The following is a 21236-nucleotide window of genomic DNA, read 5'->3' as shown; positions in this document are numbered from 1 at the left end:
TCCACAGCGGTGGAGATTTAAAACACCAGAAGAATATGGTTAAGTACCTGTGGACGACAGGGTGAATGCTTTAAGGAGCTTTGATGACCAGGGGGACATGATGGCTTATCAAAGAGGACCCCACACAGATCACTGTCTGTTGGTGGACCTCATCAAGAAGATCCTGTCTCTTGACCAACAACGGATAAAACCCCGAGAGGTCCTGCAGCATCCCTTTTTATCTGAGAGCCTCCCTTAGAGCTCTTGTGCCAACGTTGGTAATGATACTAACAACATTAGAGAAATCATTTCTGAAGATCAGCAGCCCCCTCAGCCCTCTGAAACATCAGGTCCAGAGGAGAAAGACTTCAAGATCCAGACAAGAAACACTGAGGAACCTGAGGAACCAGAGGAAAATAACAACAGGATCAACACAGTAACCACCTCACAGCCAGAAGAACCTTTAAATCAAGACCTTATGATCCAGTCAGGAAACGTCCCCCTGGCTGAAGGAACTGAGAACCAAGAAGAGGTCCAGCCTGACATCAGAGAGGAGAGGGTCTTCTTGTTATGGAGAGTCTTAAAACTTTTTAGAAACACCTTAAAGTTTTAAGTCATGGTTTTGGGTTTACTCCGGGTTCTCTCAGGATAGTTGTTGTGATTTTAAATGTGTGCATTTTGTCCCTAAATTCCCCAAATAGCAAAGGAAGGATGTTTGTTTTTTCCCAGTTAAAGAAACCAAAGTAAAACTAATGAGAAAGGCCTAACCAATCCAATGAATAACACCAGAGATCTACAGCATAGCCCCTGATATGATGGACTTCACAGCGTGAGCACGTCCCACGCCTGTTGCTGAAGCCATGCAATCCGGTGCCATTTGAGTCCCCATCACATTAAACCTTTTATTTTGTTTAAAACCATAAAGCATTAAAATATGAAAGAAAAAAAATATTATTTTATAATAATGTATCTTTTTTTTTTTTTTGCAAACAGGCCAAACTCATGTGTCCCAACTCATGTTTGCATGACTACAGTTATAAATGTAAGTCATAAAAATCAAACAGTTTCTACATTTTTTGGTATTGTTATGTAATGTGAGTTGTCAGCTTTCTGAACAAATGTAATATTTCTGTATTGATAAACTTTTAGTACTTTAAAACTTGAAAATATGCTGTGTCTCTGTGTTGACTGTCCCCCCTGTTACTGTGATGAATATCCCTTCAAATACACCCAATGACCATTCCTCTAGTCACATGATATTCAGGAAGTAGCACAGATTTTTGGAAGGAAATGTTCTGCAAGAAGCAGAGTAAGTATCACTCTTCACTCTACTTCTTTTTAACCTTTAATTATGGCTCTCTGATGTGGTGAAGCATAACTCGTCCACTCTGTTACACTGTTTGATTGTTGAATTTGACCATTTTTTGCAAATTTTAAAACCTGGTTAATAAATAAGATGTAAATCTTCCTTTGTGGTCACCAGGTACTAGCATGCTACTCATGCCATGAGGAGAAGGGCTAACTTCAGCCAGAGATGTCCCCCCTGTTACTATTTTCCAAAGTAACAGGGGGACTCATAATAACAGGGCGGGGTTCATAGGGAGATGATCAACTATTTCCAGCATTTATTTCTAGTTTTTCTTCCACTCTGTAATTTTTCTTTACATATTGGGTTCTTTTTAAAGGAGTGATTTAAACGACATGCATGTATTTGTCAGGGAATGGCACCACTATCTGCAGCAGAAAAGCAGCGGCGCTACAGGGAACGACGTGATGCAGACCCTGAAAAACGGGCAGAATACCTCAATAAAGAGAAAGAAAGAAAGGTGGAGAAGAGACAGAAAAGAAGGAAGAAAAAGGAAAGTGTCAGACCTCAGTGAAAGAGAGAAGAGAGCACAGAGGAAGAAATGGTGAGAAAAGAAGAGAGAGCAGAGGGAAAGTGCAAAAGCCAGGACAGCCTGTCAGTTAACTCCTCCTTCAAGTCCTCAATGTCCCCCAGAGCCAGGAAACGCCCCTCATTCAGAGCCCTCAAGGTTAGAAGAAAGATGACAGCTTGATAATTAGAGAAGTAAAATACAAAGTTGAATTATCTGTTTTTACCCTGATGTGTGTGCTTGTCTGTGTGTGCATGTGTTCATGTGTGTGTGTGGCCTAACAAATGGATGCTAAGAATAACTTACTTTAATATGACTTATAACCTTCTATTCTAATATTGTTGTATACAGAATATTTAACCACTATAGTAATTATGAATGATGAAAATATTCTTGTGTTATAGGCAATACATTGTTGGGCAGAGAAATGCCAGACAGGGCAGAAGGAAGCTACAGAATGAAATGGAACAACTAAGCGCTCTGTTGAAGAGGGAAAAGAGAAAAAAAAAGAAAAATACAAGAAAAGGTGCCAGCGCTTGGTAGGGGAGAAGAAATCACCAGGCTCCACGGTGAATGCATTGCTCAGCCATCAAACAGTTAACAATACCATCAGAAGAAAGCTGTTGTTGCAAGAAACGATAATTGAAGACATCAGAAACAAATACAAAAACACAGAATGGGAGAGACAAATTACTGCAAGAATAACAAGTGGAAAATGTTTAAAGAAATACAGGATGCAGAGGGTTGCACATGCAACTCTAGACTTTTCTAAGAAGCGGAGTCAAAAACCAGCTGCAGGGCTCACGACCTTTGAACGAAAGAAAAGTAACAGATTACCTGCTGAATCCAAACAAAAAGTAAAGGGTTTCTTTTTAAGAGACGATGTAAGTCGTATGACAACAGGGCGCAAGCAAACTGTAGCTCAAAAACAAGATTAAAAAACAGAAACGTCTGCTAACTGACACAATGAAGAACCTGCACCAGAGGTTCCTCTCTGAACATGAAGATCAGATCTCATACTCTTGTTTCTGCACTTTGAGACCGTTTTGGGTTGTGGTTCCCACTGAGGCTGACCGTGAAACCTGTCAGTGTAGAACTCATGAAAACCTACAGTTCATGGCCAGCACCCTACACAGCCAAGGCATGACAGGAACAAAAAACATTGAGGACATGGTCAATGCAACTATGTGCAATCCAAATTCAAAACTCTGTGCATGTGGTGACTGCAAAAAGTGTGCCACCACAACACATATATGCTGAGACCTCCTACAAACAGAGAGATATCCTTAACCCAGTGGTCTGTGGAAGACAGTGGCAAAGTTAAAGATGAAGATGAGTCTGGGAAAAGGTCAGCAATCCCTGGCTGTTTCCCAAAGCCCAGGTACCTTGCCTTGCCTTGGAAGGCAGTGCCTCCAAAGCCACTTCTTTCCAATCCAAGGCAAGTGTCCTGCCTCTGCTCTAAAGGAGATGCTAATGAAACGGCCTACAAAGGCATATTTTTTACCATCAGATTCCTGTCACAAATGTTTATGTAATTGGAGTTACACTGTCTCACATAACATGTGTTGCACTGTGGACAGTGCTTGGAAAATTTATTGTGGGAAGAGACCGTATGCTCAAGCGGCAACAAATATTGTCATGGCCTTCCACTTTTGTACGCTTTTTGCTTTTTTATTGTCACATCATTGACACTCTGCAGGTGCAGCTTCTCAGTAATTATAGTTACGTGAGTGACACACAAAAGAGTTAAGTGGTGGACATGGTATAAGTTATTTTTTTAGAGGTGTATTTTGTTACTTACATTTGAATTGGAATTTACCGCGCGCCTCCGCTGGAGCGTCTTTCCCTGGTGCGTCTTTGCCTTCCATTTTTTCCCTTTTTTGTAGATTCACGCTTTGCATGTTGGGTATTTATAGCCATAGCAAGGCAATGAAGGATACACCTGTGTATCCTTGGTGAGTTAGCCACATGCTAACCAAACGGAGGACATATGCCTCCGGGGACATGAACATTGGAACAGCACTTGGGCAGCGACTGATGATGTGGATGCCCACCCTACGCCCACATCAGACCAAGGCAAAGCAAGGTACCTGGGCTTTGGGAAACAGCCACTGTGAAGAAAACTGTGTATATGACAGAAGATGCACTTGCAAGTGAATTCCATGATAGGCTGTTTAGATTTAGGCAACACATCTTCAATGTAAAATGGCAGTATGGGGCCTACCGACAGCTGAGGGAAAACTTAAAGACATATGAATGTCTTTTACATGTAGATTTCAGTGAGAACTACTCCTGTAAGTATTCCCAAGAAAATCAATCAGTCCATTTTGGAGGGTCACACCAACAAGCAACTTTACATATTGGAGTGCTGTACACTGCAGCTGAAGAGGCACCAGTGACTTTCTGCTCCATTTCACCCTCAAGGCGGCACGATCCTCCAGCTATTTGGGCCCACCTGGATCCTGTGTTGAATATGGTGAGAGAGAGATATCCAGAGATTGATCGTCTCCATGTATTCAACGATGGCCCAGCAACACAGCTGAAAAAATCAGGGACTTCAGTGGAACTTTTTTTTGTGAAGAAAGAAGATGTGGAGAGGAAAGTCCAAGAAATGAGAAATGTCCCCCCACTTGTGCCAGTCAAAGGAACAATGAAAATCCACCAGGTCATCTGTCTCTCTCCAGGGACAATTAAGTATCGAGACATAACTTGTCTTTTGCCAGGCAGACAAAGGTGTCCTTGACTGTAGGTGTTTTGAACTGAAGGAGGTGGGTCTAGGAGAAGAGACGAACCCGCACTGTGAAGACGAACCCTTACGGCCTGAGGTTATCAAGCGAGAAATATTGGGCAATGGTGCATTCTTAACTATGATGATGAAGCTTACCCTGGAATCATCTTAGATGTTGACACTGATGTCAAAGTGAAATGTATGCATAAGAATGGAGTCAATAAGTTCCACTGGCCAAGTCCAAGAGAGGACATTGGCAGGTACAGGGATGATCAAGTTGTGTGCCTAATGAGAGCACCACAACCTGTAAACAAAAGATCTGTCCAGTTAGACAAAAAAGTGTGGAAGTTAGTAGAAAATCAAATGGGTTAACCGTTCAAATATAAAACTGGGAACTGTTCCTAATGTGGATGTGGGGTGTGCATTATTTTGAGACAATGTGTGACAATGAAAATGACTTCACATTCTCTTTCTTTCTTTCTTTTTTTCTTTCTTTTTCTTTCTATAATTGAAATGAAATGTTATACAATGTTATACAATGTTATATGTCCACCCTGTTACATGTTGTCCACCCTATTATCTTTGTATTTTTTACATTAATTCAAGAATGTTCAATAATTGTCTTTGTAATTAACATGGCAAATGAATTGAGAAACTAAAAATAGTTAAAAACAGGGCACATGTCCCATGAACTTCCTTTTTATTGCAATGTTGAATGAATGTTGAGTGTTGGATGTATAATAATAAAACATGTTTTTTTCAAGATAATGGGTATATATGGATATTTTTTAAAAATACTTTTACTTATAAAATAGGGGACATTGAGGTCTTCTGAAAATGTAAAAAGCACAATGACTATACATTCAGAACACTTATCAATAAAGATGAAAATGTCCCATAACGGGGTGGACATTTGGACTGTCAAGAATTTGGTCAAAATTATTAGAGTTCGATATCCTGAGCTTGACAGATATCATTTTCTTGTAGTTTAATAAGCCCTCTTTCAGAGTATATCAAAGAAAGTCACAATGCTGAAACGGCACCGAATCGTGGAATGACCCGCATAAGTCCAAGTTAGACAAAAAAAAAAAAAAAACTGAACTAAAGTAGTTGAACCTGTTTTAACTTTGCATTTCAGCTTTTTGAGCAGTATTGTTGTTAAGGAATGACAGTTTAAGACCACATCCAGTATGAAGAGACAGAAGATTTTTTTTTGCCACTTTTCTTTGTCTTGCTTTCTGTCACTCTCTGTCTACAGATATTGTTAATAAAAACTATAATTGCCGCTCTCTTCATGCTGTCCTCCCATCTCAGTCTCTCAACAGCTGTTTTTGCACCTGAATGTAAAATAAAGGACTCTTTTCCAATGTGAGCCATAACTCTAAAATCCTAAACCCTAAATCACCACTGTAAGGGTACACTAAACTGACCCCCCCCCCCCCCCCCCCCCCCCCCCCCCCTTTGTCTGCATTATCTTTATAGCTGAGCACTATGTCCGGTGACAGCTTTGGAAAGATCAATGCTTTTTTTTTTTCTAGCAGTGAGAGATATGTGAATATGATTCACTGCTATAGTGACCATCACCAGCCCTCCCTGTAGGCTACTCCATCATTCTAAACTTTATTTAACCCCTGATGTGAGCTGAAGGGGAGAGTCGTGCAAGGCAAGGTAAGTTTTTTTATATAGCACATTTCATCATGGCAATTCAAAGTGCTTTACAGGCAGAACAAATTATAGAAAACAATTAAAATTCAATTAAAAAGGAGATTAATTAAAAGGTAAAATAAAGCAAAAAAAAAAAAGATTTTAAAACAGATTTTAAGATAAAAAAAATTGCAGTGCAGAATTAAAGACAAGATATTAAAATGAATTGTTAAAATGCTCTAATAAAAGGCAGCTGTAAAAAGGTGGGTCTTCAACCTGGATTTAAATGAACTAAGAGTTTCAGCAGACCTGATGTTTTCTGGCAGCTTGTTCCAGATATTTGGAGCATAGAAGCTGAATGCTGCCACTCCATGTTTGGTTCTGACTCTGGGGACTGAAAGCAGACCTGATCCAGAGGACCTAAGTGGTCTTTGTGGTTCATACAGGATCAAAAGATCATTGATGTATTTTGGCCCTAGTCCATTCAGAGCTTTGTAAACCAGCAGTAGTGTTTTAAACTCTATCCTCTTACAAACAGGAAGCCTGTGTAAAGACCTCAGAACTGGACTGATGTGACCCACTTTCTTGGTCTTCGTGAGGACTCGAGCAGCAGCGTTCTTAACCAGCTGCAGCTGTCTGACTGTTTTTTTAGGGAGACCTGTAAAGACGCTGCCACAGTAATCAAGCCTACTGAAGATAAAAGCATGGACCAGTTTTTCCAAGTCCTGCTGACACATCAGTCCTTTAATCCTGGACACATTCTTTAAGTGATAGAAGGCTGACTTTGTAACTGTCTTAGTTTGCTTGTGAAAATTCAATTGAGTCCATGATCACACCCAGGTTTCTGGCATGGTCAGTGGTTTTTAACTGTAACATCTGGAGCTGCTCACTGACTTTGACTCTCTCTGATTTGGCTCCTAAAACAACAACCTCAGTTTTATCTTTGTTTAGGAGGAAGTTTAGGCTCATCCAATCATTATTCTGTTCAATACATTTACCCAGAGCCTGTATGCTGCCATGATCACCTGGTGACACTGAAATGTATAACTGTGTGTCGTCAGCACAGTTATGGTAACTGACTTTGTTGTTTTTTATAATCTGAGCCAGTGGGAGCAAATAAATGTTAAACAGCAGGGGCCCCAGGATGGATCCTTGGGGGACTCCACATGTTATTTTTGTCCGCTCAGATGTACAGTTACCTATAAACACAAAATAGTCTCTGTCCTTCAGGTAAGATTTAAACCAATTGAGTGCTGTGCCAGAAAGTCCCATCCAGTTCTCTAGTTGGTTTAACAGTATGTCATGGTCTACTGTATCGAAAGCAGCACTGAGATCGAGCAGCACAACTACTGAAACTGTGCCACTGTCTGTGTTCAGGTGGATGGCATTACACACCTTAACCAGAGCAGTCTCAGTGCTGTGATGAGGCCGGAAACCTGACTGGAAGACATCAAAGCAGTCATTCAGAGTCATAAAGTTATGTAATTGCTGAAAAACTGCTCTCTCAATAATTTTACTTAAAAATGGTAAATTGGAATTGGAATATTGGAATATGGGCCTGTAGTTGTTTTTCACTGTCTTGCCTTAATTGTTCTTTTTTAACAGAGGACTGTGCCACACCACAGTGTGGAAGGAAGAGGAAACAGTGATAGACAGGACAAGACAAGACAAGACAACTGGGAGAAGGACAAACAGGAATTATAGTTAGTTAAAGATAGAGGTCCAAGTGCTGTGCTGATCGAAGTTCATACAGGAAGTCAAGGCTGTAAGAAACCAGGGACACCAGAGATGTGGCGCCTTGATAAAAGGGGGAGGGGGAGCCAAGTCAAACTAAGGCCCCGTTTACACGGAGACTCCCGCAACGATTCTTCCTTTGCGTTTTCAAAAGCCACCCGCGTTTACATGAGGACGGCGTGAAAACGATCCGCGTTCATACGACTCCAGGAGGAGAAGTCTCCTCTTCTGTTCTTTCTTTTTCTGCTGTTTTGTTGTGTGAGACGGTCGGCAATCCAACCATAACGTGCATTACCGCCACCTACTGGCTCAACTGGAAATGTGGCTGAACGCGGAGCCTTCACCTGAAACTGCGAGTGCGCATGCGGTGACGTCAGCGTTTCACCCTGAGACGCTCCGCTCTGTGTTTACACGAAGCTGGATGGAGGAGCGGATTCAGATCTTTCCACTCTGGGGAGCGTTTTTCAAAAGTTTGCGTTTTCACTGCAAACGCAACGTCTCGTCTAAACGGAAGGCCAAAACGCAACGAAATGTTTGCGGAATCGACCGTTTTCGGCGTCATGTAAACGGGGCCTAAACTGACTTATAAATGAAGACACTCATATGTATCGTACTGGCAGCCACACAAGTTTATTGAAATATCATATACACTTTTTACAAACTGTCAGTAACATGTACTTTATGACTCAGAACACAAGCATGAAACAGCGAGAGGAGAACCATGCACGAATGACATCCCGTCACGTAAATTAGATGAATAACATAAGGCTGTTTAGTCTGCTAAATAAAAAAAAACAAGGTAAAGACCTGATTTATGAGAGAGGGAACTCTCGATTACTTCTGCTGTGATCTGGCACTATATACAGCGATATGAAAATTGAAATTACCTCAACGCTCTGCCTCCATTTGGGGGGCAGGCTGCCCTTCCCATATATGTAATGGACGGGGAAACACTGCTACACTCAGAGCAGCGGAGTAGAGTCCTTCATTTATGAACAAACATGTGTTGTCAGACTTTTTTGGTGCTTAAATTCTTTCCCACATTCTGAGCAGCTGTAAGGTTTTTCGTTTGTGTGAACAAACTTGTGTCTGATCAGATTTGCTTTATGGTTAAATCCTTTACCACATATAGAGCAGTTATAAGGTTTTGCTTTTGAGTGAACTAACATATGCGAAGTCAGATTTGGTTTTTGGGTAAATTCTTTTCCACACACCGAGCATCTGAAGTGTTTTTTTTTCGAGTGAATCAACATATGTTCAGCCTGAGTTGATTTGCGGCGAAATTTTTTCCCACATTCAGGGCAGCTGAAAGGTTTTTCTTTTGAGTGAATCAACATATGTGGAGTCAGATTTCGTTTCTGTTTAAAACTTTGACCGCATATGGAACAGCAGAAAAGTTTTTCCTCACTGTGTACAAACTTGTGTTTGCCCAAATCTGATTTACGAGAAAATGCTTTTCCACACTGTGAGCAGCAGAAAGGTTTTTCTCCCGAGTGAAGAACCATATGTGTAGTCAGAGTTGATTTTAGATTAAAGCTTTTACTACATTCAGAGCAGCTGAATGGTTTTTCTTTGCTATGTACAAACATGTGATTACCCAAATCATATTCACGAGCAAATCCTTTACCACACTCTGAACAGCTGAACGGTGATTCTTTTGAATGAACAAACATATGCGTAGTAAGACCTAGTTTATAGTAAAATCCCTCTCCACATTCAGAGCAGCTGAAAGGTTTTTCTTTGCTGTGTAATAACATGTGTTTGGCCAAATCTGATTTTCGAGTATATCCTTTTCCGCAGTCTGCACAGCTGAAAGGTCGTTCTTTTGAGTGAAGGAACATATGTGCAGTCAGGCTTATTTTGTAGTAAAATCCTTTTCCACATTCAGAGCAGTTGAAAGGTTTCTCTTTGTTGTGGACAAACATGTGCTTGGTCAAATCTGCATTACGAATAAATCCTTTTCCACATTTAGAACAAGTGTACGGTTTTTTGTCTGAGTGAAGAAACATATGTCTAGTCAGAGTTGATTTTATGTTAAAACTTTTTCCACAATCAGAACAGCTAAAAGGTCTCTCTTTGCTGTGGACAAACATGTGTTTGTCTAAATCTGATTTATGAGGATATCCCTTTCCACACTCTGAGCAGTTGTAAGGTTTTACTCCTGAGTGAACAAACATATGTCTGATCAGAGAGGATTTTTGGCGATATTTTTCCCCACATTTTGAACAGCTAAAAGGTTTCTCTTTGTTGTGGACAAGCATGTGTCTGATTAACCCAGATTCACGAGTAAATCCTTTCCCACATTCTAAGCAGGTGTACGGTTTTTTGTCTGAGTGAAGAAACATATGTCTAGTCAGAGTTGATTTTATGTTAAAACTTTTTCCACAATCAGAACAGCTAAAGGGTCTCTCTTTGCTGTGGACAAACATGTGTTTGTCTAAATCTGATTTATGAGGATATCCCTTTCCACACTCTGAGCAGTTGTAAGGTTTTACTCCTGAGTGAACAAACATATGTCTAATCAGAGAGGATTTTTGGCGGTATTTTTCCCCACATTTTGAACAGCTAAAAGGTTTCTCTTTGCTATGGACAGACATGTGTTTGCTTAAACTCGATTTACGAGTAAATCCTTTTCCACATTCTGAGCAGATGTGAGGTCTCTCACTTGTTAGAGGAACCACATGATTGGTTTTACCAGGCTCAGGACAATTAAGGGACTTTACAGTCTCTGCTCTTTTGTTTGTGGCAGATTTTAATCTTTTAGGACAGTCTCTGGTCTCCTTCCAGTCGTCTGCCTCATCTTCAGTCCCTGATCCAGTATCTGAGGAGACTTCAGTCTCTGATTCAGAATCTGAGGAGGCTTCGATCTTAACCTCAATCTCTGGTTGTGAATTTCTTTCTGGATCTGAGCTCTTTGCTGGTTCTGGTCTTCCACAGTCCTCTCCACCAGCTGCTGTTTCCATATGGTCAGTGAGTCTCTGATGAAGCAGTGAGGACTGAGGTTCCTCTTCATCATTTTCACTCTTCATATGGACTGAAGGAAACAGGACCTTGGTATCAGCCTCCTCCAGTTCTTGAAGCTGCTCTCTGCCCTGACCGATCCACAGTTCCTCCTGTTCCTCTTTAATGAGTGGAGACTCATTATCCTCCTCTTCCTCTTTAATGAGTGGGGACTCATTATCCTCCTCTTCCTCTTTAATGAGTGGGGACTCATTATCCTCCTCTTCCTCTTTAATGAGTGGGGACTCATTCTCCTCCTGGTCTGGATAGGGGCTCCACTCCTGCTGCTCAGGGGGAAGCTCCTCTTTCTTCACCATTAGTAGCTGAACATCTGCAGGACACAGTGAACAGATATTAATGAGATATCAGATCATTTTCCTGATGGAAAAGAAAATCTGAAAGAAAAAACTCAGGATCTTTATTTTTAGCACTGCTGCTGAACTGTTATGACAATCTCATATACTGGACAAACGATTACAGGAGCCTCCTGCTTGTTGAGACATTGATCTGAAAGAAGAACTAAAGGTAGTGTTCACCTGTTTAAACACACCTGTTAATCAAAGATTATATGATCTGGTACAGTACTGTAAGTTTAGTCACCAAAGAGGAACAGACCAGAGACAGTCTGCAGTGCAGTGTTTGTTTCTCCCACAGCAGCTCAATTAGAGCAAGTTTATTAGATTCTGTGAGTCACATTTCTCCTTAGTTTGTTCGTCGGCTCCAGCTAATTACAGACGTTAAGAGCCTATCTGCCCACCATCTGCAGAGACTGGGCTCCGCCATATTGGCAGCGCATTCCGGAAAAGGCAAACCAGAAAGTGGTCTTTTTCGTGTTCTTTTTTATTTTTTCGGCGCTACAACGCCCTTACCAAACCGTAAGTTGGACTGAAACAAGATTTTTTTTCGCCGCTCCATAACAAAGTATCCATTTTTTATATAACTATGGTTAATAATGGATTCCTTGACTGCCACTTTACCCCTGGTTGTGTTTCTTAACTAATAATCTATTGTTGTACTTCTGGTTTAAATTTATGTTTTCTGGTTTGTTCCTTACATAAATAACTGTTTGTTCTTTGCACTGTATCAAACTGTAATCAGTATATATATATATATATATATATATATATATATATATATATTTACACACACACACATTAGTGCATCATTTTTTCTATACATGGTACAGTTAAAGATGTACTGAACTTACTTTGCAATACGCCTTCCATGCCAACTATTCTGGCCTTGTCAGTGATTTGCACAGCCTCCTCCAGTTTTGGACTTTGGGATTTGGTCTCTTCAGGGAGACTTGCAGGTATTTTTTCACACTCATTCTCATATCTCACAGTTCTTTCCATCTCTGCAGTAGGGAGACTGATAGGGTGAGTTATCACTTGTGGTGTTTTGGTTGGTGGTGCAGTTATGAAAAGGTTTTTATGAGTCTGGAAAAGGTGCCACTTTGCAATGTACTTGTGAGGGCAAGATATACGGCCTTTAATACAGGGACAATGCCAGGTGTTTTTTTTTAGGTCGTATGTCACCATGACTCTTCCTAATGTGCTGTAATGGTATAAATGGGGCTCAAAAATAGAAAGACAAAGATGATTTTTGGAGCCACCAAGGTCCACTAACACGGACAAGGGGACATGTGCTTCCACTGCATCCTGTTGCCTCTTCTTGCAGAGATCCACCTTAGAGTCACCAAAGACAAGGTTGTCAACCATTTCCTGGAGGACCTCATATTGCAGTGGCACCTCAGTGGCCGCAGTGCTACAATAGTCCAGTGAACGTAAATGGCTGCACATACTGTGACACAGCCCATTCCTTTTTGCAAGCAAGTGATACCGCTGGCATGCTTTCATTTCACATTTTGTGACATGTTGCTGGCCATGTGTTTTACGCTGCACATGTACTGGCACACTAAAACCCCGCTCTGTCTTTCTGACTACATACAGGCCATTATTCTGATCGACACATGTGCTTTTCAAGTGAGACTGGGTTGTTACATCTTTTGGCTGACCATGTTTTCTTTGTATGTGTAAAAGCAAATTCTGACGGTATAACACCATGGAGCAGTGAGGGCACTTCACATGGGAGGATGGCAAACTAAAATCTGTGGGGGTCTTGGGCGATGCTGCGAGAGAGTAGGGGTGGTCTGTAACCAGTGCAGACTCAGAAGGTGGAGTTGAATTTGATGTCGAAGGTGTTGGTGATAATGTTGGTGAAGCAGTAAAATCCTCCTGAAGGTCTCTCAATGTTGGGTTGGTCTCTGATGAGGACGGCTTTGATGTGCTTTGGTCCACATCAAATTTTTTTTTGCACTCAGTCAGATGTGCTACCATGTTGAGTTTCTGAACAATTGTCCCCGCACAAAATGGACAGTGGAAATGGCCATGATCTCTGCAGGACAGATTGCATCTGCATAGCAATTTTTCTGCAAAAAGGAGAGTAGAAAAAATACTCACCATGTTATAAAGACTGTACTTATAAAGAATAAACAATTGCATTCTTCCTTAACCAAAACAGTGTGTGTGGTTGTATGTGTGTGTATGTGTGTGTGTGTGTGTGTGTGTGTGTGTGTGTGTGTGTGTGTGTGTGTGTGTGTGTGTGTGTGTGTGTGTGTGTGTGTGTGTGTGTGTGTGTGTGTGTGTGTGTGTTTGTTTGCTGAGGGTTAGGTTTAGCACTGTTGCTGTTACTTGTGATATATATGTAACATAGAAGTATGTAATGTATAAGATCTTGGATTCTTTTCATCAACATACCTTGGAAATGCACTGCATTTTCGGTGTGGTTTGCCAGGTGCCTCTGGATTACGGTTTGGCTTCTTGATATAAATTTTGGACAGAGAGGACACCCAAACTCAGACGATGATACATCCGTCCACTCCAGACTGCCATCTTTTGTCAAAATAGACAGGTGTGTCTGGAAAATCAGAAGTCACAACACTGATATCAAGAAAACTTTACAGATCACTTATTAGTAACATGGTCCTCTCTTAAAAATGAACATAAAATAGATCATTCATAATAAACCTGGCTGGGTTTCAATCATACTAGTTTGCCATGATACGAAAGAAAAAACGTTGCCCCACTTTTCAGAGAGAGGGTGAAGGAGATGTCTCGTACCATTCAGTCTTCAACAATTCAATCTCCATATGTCAAATGCAGCATTAAAGCACTTGATAAGTAATCATGTACATGAAAAAGACCAGATAGTGGGTAACCAAAAGACTCTTTGTCTTACCATTCTTGCTTGATTCCTTGATGTGATGTTGTGGAGCCTAAAAAGTGATAAAATTTTAATTAAAACTCATTCTTTTTAGAAAATTTGGGGCCCCTTTATAGAACAGAACAGAAAAAATAGACGAAGAAGAACTTCCGGTTTGCCTTTTCCGGTATGCGTTGCCGATATGGCGACGCTCCGCCCCTTCGTTTGGGTGCCTTTCACCAAAAGAGGGAAAGACAAGCCGCCATCTTTTAGCATGTTAGCATGGAGGGTGTTCACCCTGTGCTGGTTTAAATCGTGATTTTTTTGCACTACAGGTGCATTTGTTGACCCTTGAGAGGAGACACACATGAGTGGCAAAGTCTTCACCGGTTGAAGCCGTTTCAAAAAGTCTAAGACCACTTCGACCGGAGAAACACTCGACCACGGTGCAGTCTAAAACAGAAAGACCACACGTGTCGGCCTTTGTTTAGGGCTTTTCATACACGCACACAACACGCATGGTGTAAAACTTAACTAGGTCGCATTCCTGAAGACTAATTCTGTATTTCAAAACACATAATTCTCAGGAAATAGTGTCGTCATCATTAATTGCCAATGGTTTGCATCTTATGTTAATACTCGACGCAAAACGGACAGTTATTTGTTGTTTTCAGTCCATTTTTCAATCAGAAAACTAGCATAAACCTGTTTCCCGCACGGAAAATCCACATTAGACTCTGCGTTCCCAGAAGTATAGTATTTTTTGCACGAATGAAATAGTATTACGTCAGAGTTTACGTTTTGAGCCGTACTGCCCCGAAAACATTATCACACACATGTTGAGAAACCAACCTGCTCCGTGCAGCTTTATCTCATTAGAGTTACAGCCAATAGTCTTCTTTGGCAATGGAGCTCCTCTTCGTATCCAGATGTTGTTCTATCCTCTCCCATGTCTCTGATAACCGCCGAGAGCAGCTGCCGCTCGGTGAAATCTTAAAAATCCTGAAATCTGGACATCTCCTCACATTCATGAGACAGGGGATGCGTCTCGAAGCGACAAGCTGCAGTCTCCACTCCCCTCTCTCCTCCGCCCGAAACACCGAGGTGAACTTGGTTTCACGTTGGATATTTAACAGACATTCAACTCCCAGACAAGGACTGATAGGCAATCCGAGCCTGGGAAGGGGTGCTCATACAGCGGAAGGTTTCCCACCGAACGACCGCTGAATACACGGTCTAGGGACCGTCGCAAAAGTTCAAGCTTTGTTTTAGCAGAAGACAACTAACCATTACATCATCAAGAGCTTTTTTACCCTGTGAGGAATAATCTTCCAAAAGATGGTATATTGTCAGAATGAAATTACTGTACTTGGCTCAAGCACTGGTTTATCTATTTGTGTCTCAATCAATTTAATATTAATTTTTAAATAACTTGATCGTCAATAACTTTTTGGTCATGTGACCTGGAGGCACCAAATCACTTTTATAATGTCCATCTCTTATTACTGTTCTTGGCTCAAGCACTGGTTTGTCTATTTGTGTCTTTTTAATATTAATTTTTAAATAACTTGATCATCAATAACTTTTTGGTCATGTGACCTAGAGGCAACAAATCACTTTTATAATGTCCATCTCAAGAAACAAATCGACAAACCAGTGCTTTTTCCAAGAACAGCAATAAGAGATGGACATTATAAAAGTGATTTGGTGCCTCTGGGTCACATGACTAGAAAGTTATTGATGATCAAGTTATTTAAACATTAATATAAAATGGATTAAGACACAAATTGACAAACCAGTGCTTGAGCGAAGTACAGCAATATCTTCTTGCAAAATTAACAGAGTTTTGGAATTTCAACCTTAAATTAAAAATCTATTTACAACGTGATGGTTATTTTTCCTCTGCTTTTACGCAGCATGTTCTTTTGCAACGGTCCCTAAACCGGGCTGCAATGGCCACACTGGGTCGCGACATCAACCAGCGACAGTTCTTGGGAAACTATCCGCTGTACGAGCGACACATGTCGGGCAGGAATTGCCAAACTGTCGTTGTGAATGTCTGTCGAATATCCAACGCGAAACTAAGTTCACCTCGGTGCCGGAAACTCTTTCTGAGTCTCAAAATGCGATCATTGTGCTCGGAGCATGGGAGGAGACTGCTCTGACGGAGGAGCTTTTGTTATTATTAAAATTTATTTATTTATTTATTTATCTATATTTATTTATTTTTTTCCAACACAAGGAGGTACAGAGTCTCTGAAAGTGATCATAAGAAATAACACAAAATGCAAACATCAACTTATTCAGATTACAGTGTAAACACAAAGAGTAACAAACCATTTTCATCCATATTGTGAGCAGAGGAGAATGAAATGACACAATAATAAATAGTTGTAAGTTTTAAATTTAATCAGGGGATTTTAAGTTTTTAATAAAGAAGTCTGATATTTTTATGGCTTCATTGCTCGATGATGTTGTTAACGTATTGAAGTATTGTTTGAGTTCATTTTCAAACTGTCTCTTAAGGTTGACGGAATTGACATAATGGATAGAAAATGTACAAACAAACATCTTAGGAAAGTTTTACAGAAAAGTAAAAAAAAATTCGCCCAGAGGTAAATTCATGTGGGACTCACAGTTGGTTGATATTAGATGGTGCAATGCCTGGTTATGTCCCTTTCAATTCTGTCTTTCAAATAAAATATAAGATGTTCATTTTTAAATTTCACATTGTATTTGTAACAAATCTATTTCCAGATTTACTGATGTGAATGACGTGTACTTTTTGCAAGCATGAGCCAGAGACAATTTTGCATTTATTTTGTATTTGCCCATCATCATCTGTGTTTTGGGGGGACCTAGAGAAATGTCTCTATAATAAAACTAAACAATACATAACAATCAGTCATGAAAGGTGCTGTAAGATATTTTTTTCAAAATTTGAATGCAATGACAAATCAATTTGCTTCATAGTAAATTTGATGATTCTCATGGGTAAGTTTCATATCCATAAAATGAAGTTCTCCAAGGCCCTACTTAATTTTTGTATTTTCATAAATAAATTCTATTTTTATGTAGACACCTTAAGAGTAATGACAAACAAGAAAAGTGAACACACACTGCTTTGCCTAAACAATTCATTTTCACTTACCCCAAATCAAGAGGTGCCTTAATTAATACATTAATTATGTTAAGTACATGTGCTTATTTATTTTATTTCAGTGTGTATATTTTATTTTTCTTAATTTATTTTCCTTTTATATCCCCCATTACGTCTTCTTTAATAGTCTGATTGTCTGTAATTTGTTATCTGTTAAATAAACACTGATATTAAAAAAAAGAGTTAATTCTAAAGTATTTTCCATTTGATTTTATCTTTGTCCATTTTGTTTTGTGAATGTGAAATATGTCCAGCATTATGATAGTCTGTAACAAAAGAGAGAGGTTGTGAGGTATGGAGGGGTTTTCAAAGTAATGTAAAAAAAAAAAAAAGAGGATGTGGAAACACATAAGCTTTTCACTGACAGACATGCCCACATTTGGGATATCACTCTCTGATTGGACATGAAACTTCACAAACACAATGGAGTTTAAAGACCGAAAATATGAGCTGAAAACAGCCACTAAGGATCCTTCAGAAACAGATATAAAGCTGGGATTGAAAAAAGGTTTGATGGGGGTTTGAAGCACAAAATACTGTGCACAACTGTCATCAAATCAATATAACGGAGGATCAACACCCAGTTTACAGAACAATTCAGGTTAGATTAATCACCCTTTAAAAATCATTAACATGTCGGTTCACAGCAAAGAAAAATATTTTACTGTTCTCAATGTGGGAACTAATTTAAACAGAAATCAATTCTGGCAAGACATGTGTTTGTTCAGTCAAAAGAAAAACCTTTTAGCTGCTCTGAATGTTGTAAAAGAAAAAAAAAACAAATTTGACAGCATGTATGGTTGTTCACTTTAGACTTGCAGCCCCAGGGGCAGACTGTACTACCTCTCAGGTCTGGAAACAGAGACCATGAGGGAGTGCATTACAGCACCTTTCATGACTGGTTTGATCCCTTCTTCATCTTCACCAGAGGGGGGCAGGATTCTTCTTTGTAAGAAAGGCAGATGCGCCTTGATCACAGCAATAGTTGACCTGTTTTTATTTCTTGCTGTTTCAGAGGTTTTTGGAGGTTAAATCTCAGACTGTTTCACTGCTCAGGTATGCCTCAGAGCTTTCTGCCTCCCGTTAGGGTCACCATGAAGTGTCCGAGGTCTTCTTTTTTTCTCCTTCTGTAGTCATGTTAAAAACTGATCCCTGTGCCATGTCTCTGAACCTTCATGTTAACTCCTCACAGCTCACATTGAGCTGTAGTTTTGATTTTATATGAAAAATAAAACATTACAGTTGTGTCTCTGTGAAGACTGGATTTCATGATTGACTGTATTTTATAGTGTGCGTGTTGTTTCTGTGATGATGCGGTTTGAGGCCCACTGACAATGAGGACCTTTTTGGAAATGTTAAACTCAGCTTAGCTTTGAGTTAGGATGAGTTAAAGAGGCGGGACTCTTCACAAACAGCTACAGGGTGTCCACTTGTCAGTCAAGACAGCCTTGCCCTTCTATGGGCTAAACCCAAGTTTAAAGGGGGCATATCATGCTTGTTTCTCCTTTTCACCATGCCAGACTAGGATGCCTCTAATACGTGGAAATATAGGCAGACTTCACCAATAAATTATTTCTATAATAGGGCTCCATCCTGCTCCTTCACTTTTCTCTGTCCGTTTTATCCGTCATGCTGAAAGTGTAGTCTAAAGATCGCCTCCACCGTCAGTTTGTCACTATGTTATTAGTGACATTATTATTGTGGTCCAGGTTCACAGTGCATGTCAGAACAAGCATGCAAATATCACAGTCTCACAAGTATTACGACGGCTGCTAAAACTACAGTGTTTTAACTGCTAATTCACCATGTAAAGCCGAGCTGCTCAGCAGAGCAGAGTCCCTGCATCCAGCACTCAGTCAAGTTAGCCAGAGCTAGTAGGGAGCTTTATTTATACTCGGCTCTTGGTGGGTGTATCCCTCGGTGGCGGTTGTGTGACTAACTGACATCACAGAGGAGGAGCTGCTTTATCAGATTACTCCAATAAAAAGAAAGGATCCTCGTGTCGTCACGACGGTCGAAATCTCGCGGCCAAACGGCAATGACCTATTTTCAGAGGCATCAAATCTTGTTCCAGGATATCTGAAAAAATACAATATCTCATTTTTTAAAAATTCAGGGGGTGCAAGGTCTTGTTTTCAAATTTATTATATTATATGTAAGAATTAAATCAGGGATCAGCATGATATGTCCCCTTTAATAAAGTTCAGGAGTTCAGGCTTAACAGTAGGGGTTAACAATTTTGGAAAATAATGTAATTGCAATTTTTTGGGACCAATATTGCGTTTGCAATTTAGCATGCAATTTTTTTATTTTTTATTTTATTTATTTATTTATTTATGTATTTATTTATTTATTTATTTATTTATTTTATTTTATTTTATTTTATTTTTTTTGGGGGGGGGGGTATCTTCTGCACTGTTCACTGAAAACAAGCTATAAGTCGTTTCATAGTGTGACCAACACGACAAAGGATACTGTCAACATTCAAACACGTCCTGCACTTTCTTTCAAAAAAAAAGTGGGACACTGAAATTTTACCGATCTCCGGTTGTTGGTAAGAGTAACAAACCTTACAGAGTAAAGTATACAAGGGGCACAGCTCTGCCAGCCACAATCACTCTACTGTATGGATCTCTGTAGCTCACAGGGTTTTTGACAGAAAACCAGCATATTGACTTTTGCTGGTTTTAAAGAAGAATAAGTACAAAATACTGTATTCCCTCCAGGTCTGTGTACATGAAACTTTTTTTTTTCTAATTGCAGCCTTTGTGATTTGGAAATTGCATTCAGTGAAATTGCAATGCCGGTTTCAAATCGATTAATTGTTTAGCCCTACTAAACAGGAGAGAGATAGAGCACGAACTAAAGGCTAAAACACAGGCTAAACTGTTTCTGCTAATGTTCATTCCAAAACACAGTCAATCAACAAAATGAAGAGTGAGGATGCGTTAGCTCTGATTGGTAGATGACTGACACGACATAACCAGGATTCACTAATGTTACACATTACAGACACGTCTTGGAGCACTGAGCTGTCAGCAGCACTAAACATAGCCAACTACTAAACTATGGCACAAACTGACAGCGTTTGCTTGTTGTCACATTGTCTACAATAACTGTTGATAAGCACCTTATCTTGTTGCATTTTATCCAAGAAAAAGTTGTCTTGAACAAACAGGAAAACAAGACCCCATCTTCATTCAATTCCAAAACAAACACACGCCTTGTTAAGAGTCACATCTTTACAACAGTGTGCTTGAGACTCAAGGCCAAAAGGTGGTGCTGTATTATAACGAAAACATATCCTCCTCACAGCATCTTTAAATCAACAGCTAAAGTATTTGTGAATTAAATGTTGAGGTTCTCCTGCTGGTGAATCTTAGTTTGAGCTGTTATATATTTTGAAACAGACTACTCAGGTAGATAGGTCAGTCCTGCTGAAGAGGGAATGAGTTTATTAAAAAAAAACACCAGTACATGTTGTTCATCTTCCACAGATATTTCTGAAACAAAAATTCCAAGCTTTATTCCCAGTCAAATGTTAAATTACAGAGCCCTTTACTCATTTTTCCAGCTTTTTCTGTGTAAAAAAAAAAAAAAAAAGAAAGACAGACAGACAGAAAAGAAAGGTTTACAGATCTCATATTTGTGTGCCAATCATCCTGGGATTGTTTAGTCCGATCTTCTTTGCTCTCATTAAATGAGTAGTCACATGTGCTTTTAGCCAAATTTGATTGAATTTCTGATTTCTGAAAACACCATCAAACCTCATTCGTGTGGAGCTCACAAGCTGTCTGGATGAAAGATTTAAAAAGCTGGAGATATCTTTATGAATTATCTTAGTTTTTTCCATGCAATGTCATGTTTACACAACTGAAGTTAATATATGTCAAAGTATAAACATAAATACAAT

The 21236-nt window shown here is 39.7% G+C and overlaps 1 protein-coding gene across 1 annotated transcript; it reads right to left on the bottom strand.

Moving 5' to 3' along the window:
• Positions 1 to 8565: 8565 nt before the first annotated feature.
• Positions 8566 to 15391, bottom strand: LOC141802421 (uncharacterized). Its single transcript, XM_074685974.1, has 5 exons — positions 15016 to 15391; positions 14200 to 14236; positions 13719 to 13878; positions 12167 to 13390; positions 8566 to 11290 (listed from the first exon to the last, which is right to left on the bottom strand). The coding sequence occupies exons 2-5, from the start codon at positions 14200 to 14202 to the stop codon at positions 8949 to 8951; spliced, it is 3729 nt and encodes a 1242-aa protein (XP_074542075.1). The 5' UTR covers positions 14203 to 14236; positions 15016 to 15391; the 3' UTR covers positions 8566 to 8948.
• Positions 15392 to 21236: the final 5845 nt, after the last annotated feature.

This window comes from Halichoeres trimaculatus, unplaced genomic scaffold (assembly GCF_033239565.1).
Source record: "Halichoeres trimaculatus isolate MK-OKI-2021-1 unplaced genomic scaffold, fHalTri1.1 fHalTri1_scaffold_13, whole genome shotgun sequence".
Taxonomy (NCBI): domain Eukaryota; kingdom Metazoa; phylum Chordata; class Actinopteri; order Labriformes; family Labridae; genus Halichoeres; species Halichoeres trimaculatus.
This window is presented reverse-complemented; position numbering and strand designations above follow the sequence as displayed.